The 12,723-nt window shown below is 43.3% G+C and overlaps 1 protein-coding gene across 4 annotated transcripts in view; it reads left to right on the forward strand.

Moving 5' to 3' along the window:
• The first annotated feature begins 2,741 nt into the window (after window positions 1-2,741).
• CPS1 (carbamoyl-phosphate synthase 1) overlaps window positions 2,742-12,723 on the forward strand; it is a 77,640-nt gene continuing 67,658 nt past the window's right edge. For 3 of the 4 annotated variants that reach the window (XM_005528888.2, XM_088058874.1, XM_088058876.1), the window contains exons 1-6: window positions 2,742-2,820; window positions 3,798-3,887; window positions 4,277-4,333; window positions 6,683-6,775; window positions 11,259-11,348; window positions 12,529-12,657. In XM_005528888.2, coding sequence (XP_005528945.2) covers window positions 2,782-2,820; window positions 3,798-3,887; window positions 4,277-4,333; window positions 6,683-6,775; window positions 11,259-11,348; window positions 12,529-12,657 — 498 coding nt within the window. In that variant the 5' untranslated portion in view covers window positions 2,742-2,781. The remainder of the gene's footprint in view (window positions 2,821-3,797; window positions 3,888-4,276; window positions 4,334-6,682; window positions 6,776-11,258; window positions 11,349-12,528; window positions 12,658-12,723) is intronic. The other variant, XM_088058875.1, reaches the window with a different exon arrangement.

A 12,723-nucleotide genomic window follows, 5' to 3' on the forward strand; every position in this document is an offset into this window, starting at 1 on the left:
AGCATGGAGAAAACAATTCAAAATGTAAGGTGGTCTCTTCAGAGCCCCCTACACAGAAAATGACCTTGATTGAATCAGAGGAATGGAAGACAAGACTTTGCAGTGTTGTTGCAGAACATAAAAGTAGCAGATTTCCTAGCAGTCCTGGGGTTGCTGTGCATTGAAAGGAGCCCTGTAGCTGTACCTCCTGATCACAGAAATCAAGATCTGGGTATCCAGAGGAAGCCAGCTGTCCCTTCTCCCCGACACAGGGAGAAGATTATGGGTGAAGGAGATGCCCAGGCTGCTGGGGCACACAGCAGTTTGTCATGACAGGGAGCCAGGGGTTAGTGCAGGAGTGCTGATACACCTCAGACCTGCTTGCTGTGAAGTGGGTGTTTCTAAGGGTCAGCATGGGCTCTGTCCTGGGGTGATTAACAGGCTGTCTGCACCCTGCCTCCTCATCAGGGCTCCCACACTCTGATCCATGGTATAGAAATGGGAGGCAAAGCACTTTATGTGCATACAGCTCTCAGGCTTGAAGAAGCTGAAGCTTGCTGAAATGTTGACATGCTACACTGGAATAGAAGGCTGAGAGCACTCTTTTGGGGGTGAAATGTTGAATTTTTGATAGAAAAGCATGAAGATGAACTTTTCAGAAGTATTTGCTGAAAAAATAATAAACCTACTGTTTGCACTTGCAGCCATCTTTTTGGGAAAGGAAGAAAAAGAGGAGATTTCCAATTAAGAAAGAAGAAGAGTTACAACCCATAAAATGTCTCATGTTTGAAACGTCTCCATAAAGATGTTTACCTCTAATAAATGTGTGTGTTTCCCATGATATCCTAGTGAGAGAATGGGTTGACAGGAGTTTACTGAAATCAGACAGATCTTTGGGCAGGCACAGCGAGGATTAGACCTTGCAGCACATTTGGAGTTGGTGTTTTCATCTGCTCCCCTCTGCTCCACATGGCATTGCTCCTGCTTAAAGGGCATTGTCCAAGCTCTGCCTGCACACTCCACTCAGAGTGGCTCTCTGTCCTTGTTTGCTAATTAAAAATGACATGCAGAGGTTAATTACAACAGGTTGGTCAGCAGCAAGGAGTCTTTTGGAAGACACACGTGCCGTGTGCCTGGTGCCTGCTGCAGTTTTGGGATCACTCTGCACTTTGTGTGCTTGGTTACCTGCAGGAGCAAATACAGATTTGAACATCAGGAGTGGCTTACCTGAAAATAATTCCTGGCCATTGTTTATTCGACATGTCATTTCTCAGAGCTGGCTGGTGTGCTTCATTGTCTGTATCTGCCAGCAACCAGTCCTGCTTTTGTGAAGAGTTTCTCAATGTTTGACAATTAATCTTCTGGCAGTAAGTCTGGTGGTGTTCCATAAAAATGTCCTTTGTGACTTGCTGATATCTGGTAGATGGCTGGAGTTGCCAATTAAGTATTTAAACAATAATGACAATAATAAATTATGTTTTGCATAGGGCAGATTCATGCTGAAGTGTCTTTATGCATTTGGCTCAGTATTTGTGGGGATAGCTTCATCTGTTGCTAAATTGCAGCTGGTTTTGGGTTGAAAGGCAGTAATTGTTTAAGGGATATTTGCAACAGTATAGTACAATATAAGGGAGAAAGTGAAGGACTGAAGAATAGGAGCATATAGACCATATTTACCCTGTCCCCCTAGGTGTGGTTGAAAGTGAGACTGGATCTACCAGCTCCAGAGATGATACCTCATGGAATCCTAGGTTTGATCCTCTGCTGCAGCAGAAAGTTCCCATGTGCTTTTAGCTCTGTCCCTGCTGAGAAGGGCACTCAGGCAGGTCCTTAACAAACTGCCAGGCTTTTGCCTGGGCTAATGACAGGACATGCTCTGGAGCCTTGTGACCAGGGCTGGCATGCTGAATCCCAGAGCATTGTCTTCAACTTGCCTTCTTCAGGGACACACTGAGGAGTCTTGTCAGGTGAAATGAAGGATGTTCTGTGTGGGGGAACATGGAGACTGCCAGGCCTCTGCTGGGAAAAGCTACAGAAGTGGGACCATGGCAGGGTTTGTTGACAGAGCAGGTGGGAGAGAAGGACCCAGAGTAGTGATTAGGAATCCCAAGGACTTGTCTATGTCCTCCCCCATGAAAAGAGCAGTTACAGCCCTGAACACCCCAAGAAGTGCAAGATCCAGAGTGTGGAAGGGACAAAGCTGGGGCAAACAACTCCGTTGTCTGCTGGCTGTTCAGCTGGAGCCTTCTCTTCCAGTGAGAGGAAGAAGAGGGCAAAAAAAGCCCTCTTACAGTGCATGGAGGGCAGGGCACAGCAAGGGCTGTGGCCAGGGGAGGCCAGGCCAAGCTGTTCCCAGAGGGTGCAGGGCTGAGATCTCCCTGCCCTCTCTGTACTTGTTTCTCATGTTAAATCAAAGGACTCTGAGTTTGTTGGTAGCTTCTGTGCTTTTCCTAAATGAAGCATTAGAAGCCAAAGTCTTTCCTTGTTCTCCATGTCAAATGTTTAACCACATTAAATGGCAAAGTCAGGGCATATTCACAGATGTATTTGCTTTTATCCTGATAACATCTTCACATGAATACCATTTCTGTCCTTTTGTCATACGGGAGTTCAGATCTGTCTTGTTTTCACTGGGTCTTTTGTTTTCCTTTTGACTCCAGACCAATGTACCTTTCTTCTACTGTTTGTTCACCTAGATACACGGAAGCCTTGACAGATCCCAGCTACAAAGGACAGATTCTTACCCTGGCTAACCCCATAGTTGGGAATGGTGGAGTGCCTGACACGGCTGCTTTGGATGAAATGGGCCTCAGGAGGTTTCTGGAGTCTGATGGGATCAAGGTAACAGTGGGAGAAGCAGAATCAAAGGGTTGTTCCCAGTAGCCTCAGTGTGTAAGAGTTTACTGTCTCCCTCATGGGAGGAATCAGTGGTGCTCAACCTTTCCTTTTCTTCTTCTGGATGTTGTCCTTTGGAGGAATGGTGGCAAAAAATACTCCATCTTGATTTCTGTACTAAGCCATGTGCCTTGTGGAAGCATCTGTTCTGAGGTGAAATGGCTGTTTTATACACTGACTCCATCAAAAAATGGAGCTGATTTTTGAAATTAAATCTTACTTAAAAGTGAAAAGTTTTTTATTAAAAAAATATCTAAATAAATTTTGTCTCAAATTTCCATTTTCTTTCTTTTGACAAGAAGTGTTTTGTCAGCTCAGTGCCATTTGCAGCTTTGGTTAGCAAGCCACATTCTTCTATGGATTTCCTGGTCAAAATGCCCAGGTATGAGCATATCAAAATGAGATAGCCTGAAGTGTGTCCATGATATGGTTTATGGTGGATGAATAGTGAAAATTGAAGCTACCAGATAAGGAAAAAGGCGGTCCTGTCACAGTAGAGACGGACAATGGCACCTGTTTCTCCTTCCACCACAGCCCCACCTTTACTGCACACAGTTTATATTTATGTGGTTATCAGAAGGCACCGTGTTTCATTCCAGTTGGGCAGGAACTCAGTTCACTGGTTGGTAATGGTGAGTGCACACGTCAATCCAAACTTTTCTCTCTGACAATGTTCACATACTTTTTCTACTGATTCTCAGGGGACAGATCCCTTGCTATTACAGGTGCACTTCTTTTTCTCCCCAAGAACAGTTTGTTATACTAACAAACTTTTCATTCTCAAGGTGTTTTTGCATGGGAGCTTCCCAGTCCAGCTGCTAGCTATACTTAGCTGAAGTAACAAGGCCTGAACCATGATTTTACAAGGCCTTTCTTTTGTAAGGTTTTATCTATATGTGAAATGATGTTTCTTCTCTCTACAGGTTTCAGGTTTACTGGTGCAGGATTACAGCAATGAGTACAGCCACTGGCAGGCTAGTAAGAGCCTGGGAGAGTGGTTACAAGAAGAACAGGTGAGCAATCTAGATGTAACAACACAATGAGAACTGACCTGGATGGAGAGCTGAGCTCTTTATTTTGTGCCTTTTAGAGCAGAAACTAGGTTTGAACAACTCAGCTGTTTATGAGTGGGAATAAGGAGAAGGGAAGAAGTGCAGTGAGGCAGCCTGGTACTCCCAACACAAGGTCAGGCTGGATGAGGCTGTGAGCAGCCTGCTCTAGTGGAAGGTGTCCCTGTCCCTGTCCATGGCAGGGGTTGGAACAAGATCAGCTTTAAGGTGTTTGCCAAACCAAACCCTTCTGTCATTCTGTGACACGTTCTCATTACGGTGATCTGGCTGCCATCTTCTTTCCAATTTTTTTTAGCTGCTTGTTCTCTAACCTATCCTTGGGCTTTCTTCAGGTGCCTGCGCTGTACGGGATTGATACCAGAATGCTGTCCAAATTAATTCGTGACAAGGTATGATCTGCTTCCCTTGATCCAGTTGCTAATGCTGGGCCCTTTCCAGCTTCAGCAAACCTGGAGTAGCAATGGTACTGCTGGGCTGCCTTGATTTCAGATGCTGTTCAGCTCCAAAGGCTTCTGTACTGCTGGGCAATGCTGTGACCCCACGGAGCCCCCTCTCCCTGCCTCTGCTCTGGGTTTCCTGTCCTACACAAGTGAGCCAGCAAGATGATGTAAATGAAAGGCCTCATGCAGTGTCAGACACAACAAGTGGTAGTATCAAGCACATTCTAACCCAGAAACAATCAGAGAGCAACAAGTCTGTGAGATATTGTGGATATTCTTTTGCAGATAGTGGCACATTTGGTCAGTGGAAATCGTCCTGCTCCTCTGAGACAAAGGAATGCCTACAGTCATCTAAGATGAATTCCTAATCTGGTGGCTGAAACCTGCTATTATTTTCAGCAGTCATTACTTTTCTGTTTTCCGAGAGCTGACAATTGAAGGTCATGGGTAGAGTGAAGGTCACGTTACGGAGTGCAGGTTAATGTGAAGGTACACTTCACACTGGCTGAAACGGTGATCAAAGCCAGCCTGAATGTAAATTTGCCTTGGAGGCTCTTCTTTTCTAATGAATTATTTGAAGCTGGTCTTTAGGTGATCAGTTTTTAGTTTGCAGCCAAACCCTGTGCCCCCTTTCATTCCACAGAACAAAACAGGAATGGTTCAGCTTGAACAGAGGAATATTTGTAGAAGTGAATTCTTACAGGAATATTTGGCATTGTCCTGCTCTTACAGAAAGCATACAAGTACAATTTAGTACAATAAAAAATAGCTATATGTCTTCTGCTTTCTTAAGACATAATAGATTACCATTCCTTTTATCCAAAGTTAATACTTTCAGTGTTTGTCCTAATTTAGCAGTGTATGGTAGCGAGTCCCATTATGACTTTGAGTGGTATTGGTGTATGGCTTTTAAAAAAGTGCATAATGTCAGCTCTTCACCCAGTTTTCTCAGACTGAAAAAAACTACTTAGTATTTCACTCCCTGTCTCTATAAAAATTGGGGGTGAGAACAGGGCTTCCTCATGGTAATTGCAGAAATAAGCAATGACTTGTTAAACTGGAATAAAGGTAAATGCAGGGCACCATTTGGCTGAGAATGAGGGCTTTGAGAGCTTTGTCATCAGCATTTATGGAACTCACTGCATGGTGGCACTCAGAACCATGGCTCTCAAGCACCACTCAGGATCCTCGTTTCCAAGAACAGGACTTGTTGAAGATGATGATTATCTTCTTCTAGTTCATATGAAGCAGCTTGGAGCAGCTTTTTGGTGTTAGCTGCTACTCAAGGAGGATGTCAGCCCCCGTTCGAGGCAAAAGTCTGTCCTTAAAACTTACCCTCATTAGTGTGTGTGGCACTGCAAGATATTGGTGGTTGTTTGCCCTAGAGAAATGGCAAGGATACTTCAGGTATGGCAAACCAGGGAAGAATCTCAAAGGAGAATCACTAAATCCAAGGAGCAATCCCAGTGTGAATACTGGTGTAATATCCACAGAGCAAGCCGAGTTTAACATGTTTGATCGTGAAAGTGGGATGTGATAAATTTACCACAAAACATTGATTTCCTCTGTTTTAGTTTCCCCTTCCATCCCTGGAAAGTTCTGTAATGCACACCCCGTTCCCATGCTGAGAAGAGGTTAACCCTAGATTAATCCCATTTACTCCAGGAGTAGGGCAAAGCCAAAGAAGGGATTTTTTTTCCACTGAGAACTTCAGTGAGAAGAAGGATATGCTGCTGGCAGAACATGAGTGTCCTAGGCTTCTGGCAGGTGGTAACAGCAATATAGAGTAGGGCTTGCTAGAGGTGATTTTTTATTTTTAACAGCTAATTCAGGAAACAGCTGGGCTGACCTGCTTCCTACATAGCTTTGCCTTACACCAGTTCTGCTGCCTCGTAGCTACCCACAGGAGGCAGCTGAAAACCTCACAGTGTGGGTTTCCAAAACAAAAAAAAATCTTCAAACCGCTTTGTGGATTACTACCAGATCTACAGGACAGTTGTGTGGGGATCTGAATTCTGATCTTCTTGGAAGATAACTCAATTTCATGTCACAACACAGCTTGCCAGACTGCCTATTAACAAATATTACTGCTGATAATGTCTCTCCCCTGAATGAAGGGGTTTAAACAGATTTTTCATACTGAGGAAGGCTCATAAACTCCTGAAAATGCTAAAAATGGTTATAAACTGCCAAAAAAACCATATTTAAAGATACATTCCAGTTGCTGGGCCTGTCAACACCTCATTTTCACAGCTTCTCCTTTGCCCATGCTTTGTTTTTCCTGGTGTGTTTCCACAGGGCACGGTGCTTGGGAAGATTGAATTTGAAGGACAACCTGTGGCGTTTGCAGACCCAAATAAGCAAAACTTAATTGCAGAAGTTTCAACAAAGGTGAGAAGTTCTGTAGTTTTAGGGCTGTACACTCCAGGTAGCTGCTCCTCATTTGCTCTGGGGACCAACCAGTTTTTCTAAATAAACAATTTGGTGACATTTTCTAAACCATGCACCTTTCTAGACCTTTGATGGACCGTTTTCTCAATATCCCCATGGCTCCTTAGGTGCAGTGTTGGACGTAAAAATGGTTTGTGTTGAGCTGAATGTGGTCTGAATCACACTCTGATCAGAGGATTGTGTGTTACAAAGACAGAGAAGTATTGGGGATACAGTTAGACCTGGTATATGGTGGGTGTTCTCAAACATAAAAAGAATTAATAAAAAGAATGGTTGCTTTCCTTAAAAAAAATGCAGGAATCATCACAATACCATTTGATAATCTGTGTTCAGGCTTAATTTCTTGGGGTGGTTCCAGAAGAGACTTCTAGATGTCAAAACTGAACCAAATTAGGAATCCCCTGCATCTAATACAGCTGGAATTAGCTGCTATGGCCACAGATCTGAACAGACCAGCAGTGAAGTTTTCACTCTGCTAGCTGGGCATGCAAGCCCTGTTCAGCTGCAAGCTGAGAAGAACATTAGAAATCGTGGGGATGTAGGAAACCAGGCCCATACTAAAAATGGTAACTATTCTTGTACCAGTGCCAGTGTCTTAAATTGTGGCCCCTTTGGAGATTTAATTGGGGGATAAAGAGTGCCCTGGATGCTTAATCCCATTGACTGGAGTGGGAACCCAGTGTATGAGTCCCTTTTGCAAATTCCATGCTTGCCATGGTGTTTGCAGCTCCTTCAAGGTCTGTGAGGCTCCAGAAGAGCTCTGCAAATAGCTGCTTGTGTGCTGTTCTGCACACACCAGCTAGTGTGTTCATGGCCTGGGTGAGCAGCATCCTGAGCACAGTGACTGGAGAGCAAGGGGGAGTTTGAAGTGTGAGGTTTTGAATCCCTGCAGGCTTGGATTTACAGCAGTAAGTGGCATCCTGGGGTGCCACAGAGGCTGCCATGCAAATCTCATCCCCAGCTCATGCCAACACCTCCACTGTGCTTCGGGTCAGGGCCTTGTTGCTGCACAGAAGGATGGCAATTTCTTACTGAGGTTGTGGTCTAGGTCTAGGTGGAGCCATTTCCAGTCAGTGTTTCAGAAACAGGTAAGATTGCTGATGCTAAACTCTGCAATTACCGAGACAGAATTACTGCAAGGGTGCTGAAAATAGCTTCTTAAAGGGAGATATAATGAGATTAACGGCACTTTGGTGGGCTCGTTATGTTTATAACTTCATTTTTATGGGTTTAAAAAACAACATCACATATAAAGCTGTAAATGAGGTAAGCTGTTTAATGTTGGTAATTAGTGGACATGATAATCTATCTGTTGCCAAATGGTGATTTTCATGTAAATCAGCATACAGCATGAACCAGAATCTGCTTATCTATTGTAGGAGTGATTGATTTTTTTTATTATATCCTACCCACCCCCTGCCACCTTGATTAAATGCTAGTGATATAGAGTGTACTTGCTAAGATTGCCTATCCAGGGCAAGGAACCTGGAAAACTGCAACAATCTCTTGTTGGAGATTCTTTTTCTGGTGTGTGTGATTGTCAGGGTGGCAGAGCAGATGAGAGATAGTTAACCAGTCCAAGCTAAAAGGTCACATCTCTCCACACATGCAGGCCCACACACTGGTTTTGTTCTCAGCACTAGTGCCAACAGGAGCTTTGACTCTCCCTGACCACTGGTTTGCAGCCCTCCCACATAATCCTTTCACACTGGGACAGTTTTTTGTGTTCACCCATGAACAGGTGAGGGAAGGCAATATTTTTTAATAGCATTTTAAGAGTATTTTAACAGTTCTCTGATCCAGCTCTCAGTCTAGTTTCTGCCTAAACACACTCTTGGCCAGATGCAGGGGGCAGGTCAGATCTTTGCAGGACAGAGTGTGACAAGTGGGTTGTGGAGACAGCAACATCTAAAATCAGTCTTGCTGCTGAAGGAAATCATAGCTAATTAATTTGAGTGGGAAGAGTTTTGAAAGCAAGGTTAATTAAAGTACCTTGAAGTAGTGCTGCCCCACAACTCCCTCTGGTCATGAGAACAGTTAAGGAGAACCTTTGAAGGAGGTCTTTGCTTCATAATATTTTCTTATTTTTTTAAGCATGGCTATTGTGAGAAATGGAGGGATCTTCAAAACCCCCCTTTGAAAAGAACAGTGAGTTTTTCTTAGGGTCTCTGACACGGGACAGTAAGCTAGTTTCTGTGAGAACATAATGTTCTTGGGGTTTTTTTTTGAAACCACCACCCAGAATCTTGAAGGACAGCAGGTAGAAGACCCATAAAATTTGTCTGCAGTGTTACAGTTCCACAATGGGCTGTTGGAACCTGAATCCACTTGTGCACCAGTCACTGTGGAGATATCATTGTCTGTTATCAGAAACCTGAAATGATCTAACAAGATCCAGGTTCAGTATGATTCTACTCATTCTGAAAAGGGTTGGAGGATGCTTTGCCATCTGATTACGTAACGTGAACTACAAGATACGTTCCCATAGGAAAAAAAAATCTCCATTCTTGTGTGTTACACACTGGTAACACCACTGGCTCAGGCTGAGCCACATCCTCAGAGATGGAGCAGGGACCATTGGTGATTCATGTGCAGCAGCTTGGAGCCTTGTAGTGAGCAGAGGTGCTCCTCACACTCCATCTCTTGCACCCTTGCTCCTGACATGGGAGTAAATCTCTCCTGATGAGGATGATCAGAGCTGTCCTCACACTCGAGGACACCCTCTTGCATTCCAGTGATGCCTGGAACATTCTAGTGGCTATCTGGAGCAGAGGCTAGACAAGATTAAGAGAATAAAAGCAGATATTTATGAAATACCTTCAATATTTATATATTTATATTTATAAATATTATTATTTATAAATATAAAACCTTGAGCAGTCAGAAGCCTCCGAGAGGCTGCCCAAGATGGACAATGGTCAAAATGTAAGTTTGCTCCATTTAAATATCAGGCTTAAAACTCCAATTACAGCTTCAGCTAATGAAGTCATGCACCCCAAGTTTGCTCCCCTGCAACTCACTCTTGTTTGTACTTTTTGAGGCCTGATACAGTCAAGTGTCCTTGAATTTCAGGCCTAGAGAGGAATTGTTTTGTCTGAATAAAGCAGGAGAACATTAGCTGTGTGTATGGAGTTTTAGAGTTATACACTAAAGGAGTACAGGATCTGAGAAATATAAAAACTAAATCCTAAGGCATCACTAGAAATCACTGCATTTCAATCTCTGCAAAGGTAAAAGTTCAAACAAGAACAGAGTTAGGGTAACACACAGGGAGGAGTTGCAATATTCTGCTAACAAACTTCACCTTGAATTATCTGCTGAGGGGATGTCTTTCCTTCTGGCTGGCCATATTTCTCCTTTTAAAAGAACTTCAGTTTGTCACCTCTCACCAGCCATACTGGACATGATTTTTAGTATCTTTTCATAAGGAGGCCCAGATGTGAAATATTTTAATCAGCCAGGGAAGCTGATTAAGAGGGAGTTACTTAGTCTAAAAGAGAGGGAAAAAAAATAGAAGGAAAAAAAATACTTCTTTTTTCCATGATGCACAAGAGAAAAGCCACTTTGGGCGAAATGCATTTGTCAATATCAGCTTTCAGAAGCTGAGTGTAACTGAAGGTAAGCACCGAGTTTGTTTTTTAGGAGGAAGAAGGCAGCCTTATGTGCTTATTGATGAATAACATCAATAACATCAATAACTGCTACCTAAAATTCAGCAATCTTCAGAAAGAAGCTGTCCATAAATAACCTTACACCAGTGCTAGAGCTGTCTGACAGCAAGGCTGCAGTGGCATAGTATCAAGGCCATATAACATACAGTGGTTTGACTTCACTTTCTTCCATTCTGGCTGTGACCAGTAGAAAACTGGGTGTACAAAGCATGACGGTCCAGATTTGGGACTGGTGACAATTTATTTTGTGGAATGGGTTAAGGAGCAGCAGCTGCAAGAGGAGAAGTTGTGAGATAAAGCTGGCAGGTCCAGGCAAACACAGTCCAGAAGGTCTCTCACAGCTGTCCCCAGCTGTGCTCTGCTTTTCAGGATGACTGCACTTTAGCTGCTCTCTCACTGGGTACCTGGCCAGTTTCTTTACAGCTATAATCTGTGAGAACTGGCTTTTTGCTTCGCTGCTGATGAGGTGACACACAGGCAAAAAGGTTGTCATTAGCTCTGGAAACGAGTGATTGCTTAGGAATTGCATTACTGCTGTAATCAACAGTATATAAAACAGCATTATAACTTCTGCTTTCACAGAAAGATGAAGGAAGCACTAATTCTGCAATATTCCTGGAGATTTCCACATAAATTGATGGTTAAGTACCTATTGCTGCACACTGGTGAAAAGCTATTCTGCTACCCATCTTCTCTGATTTTTGGGGACAGGGTGTGATCTGTCATTTACAACATGGCCTGTCTTTTTATAGGAAATCAAGGTTTATGGCAGAGGGAATCCAATTAAAGTTGTAGCTGTTGACTGTGGCTTGAAGCACAATGTTATCCGTCTGCTAGTGAAGGTAGGTCAGTGCTTGATGTCCCTTGGCACTTGTTTTGCTTTGGCAAGAGCCTCACCTGCACTCACCAGCCTTCCTTCCACCTGGGCACGTGCATTTTTAAAGTTAGCTGCCCTCCTGAAGTGAGGAACAACTCTTTATGCCCTGGCAGGTGTTTTCTGTACTTGGTACAGTGCATTGAGGGGATAAGGAGGAGGAAGGACCTGTACAGCAACCTCTCTGCCATGGGAAGAACCCCAAAAGATGAGTTTTCAAAAAAAAAATTGGGAAGAACCCCAAAAGATGAGTTTTCAAAAAAAAAAAATGGGAAGAACCCCAAAAGATGAGTTTTCCAAAACAAAAAAAAGAGGCACAACTTCTCTAAAGAGCAATGAAGGAAGGTCAACCCTTCATTGTTAAAAATAAATAAAGAGGGGGGGAAAATAATGCAATGATGGTGGTGAGTGGTTGAAACAGGCCCAAAGTGGAATGTTCATCATATTAAAAAAACACAGCATCCCCAGGCCCTCAGCAACCTGCCTCCAAGTGGAAATTACCCCTGTTTTGTGCAGGAATTGGACCTGATGACATCACAAGGCTCATGAATCCCAAGTAATCCTTTGATTCTGGAATTCTATGAAAAGCTTTTCCTGTTTTTAGCACAGTGATGTAGCAGTCCGTGCTTCTTTAGCCGCACAGGAGGACACAGAAGGCAATGCCCTCATATTCTCTAGATGTGTGGGATTTCCCTGATTCAATTCTTTAATTAAATGTAGATGTTTGTCTCGGTTTTGATGAGTAGGACTGCTTCTGGCATGTCACAGGACAAGGCTGTGAAGCCCTAATTTAGCAATTTAGAGTGCACTGTGTACAAGTGAACACAAGTTACATGTGTGCTTACACACTTATTTTGCTTTCCATTAGTAAGTTTTGATCTCATCAGTGAATTTCTGAGTAACCTGACAAACACTGAGGTGGCTCAAAGGGGCCAGGTCTACCAGTTTTGTGAAATTAATGTGGTCAGACAGTGGAGAGAAGTTGCATCATGGGCAAAGGAGATAACTGATGACTGAAATACAAACTCAAGTTCTGGGACATGAGAGCATAGGAAGAGCCTCCTCCTCACAGAATTTAATTTGTTTCCCTCCTCCCTTCATTTCTTATTCCCTTATTCTATTTTTTTTTGTTTGTTTTATTTTTTTAGCGAGGTGCAGAAGTGCACTTGGTTCCATGGGACCATGATTTCACTGGCATGGATTATGATGGACTCATAATTTCTGGAGGTCCAGGGGATCCCATGAAGGCCCAGGAAGTGATTCAGAATGTCAGAAAGGTACAGTGCAATGCCTATAGGCTGATTATACTTTTTAATTTGCCTTTTTTTAAAGTGCTTGAAGTA

Source organism: Pseudopodoces humilis, chromosome 8, assembly GCF_049639895.1.
Source record: "Pseudopodoces humilis isolate 2021_Gansu_Grassland_sample_001 chromosome 8, ASM4963989v1, whole genome shotgun sequence".
Lineage (NCBI taxonomy): Eukaryota > Metazoa > Chordata > Aves > Passeriformes > Paridae > Pseudopodoces > Pseudopodoces humilis.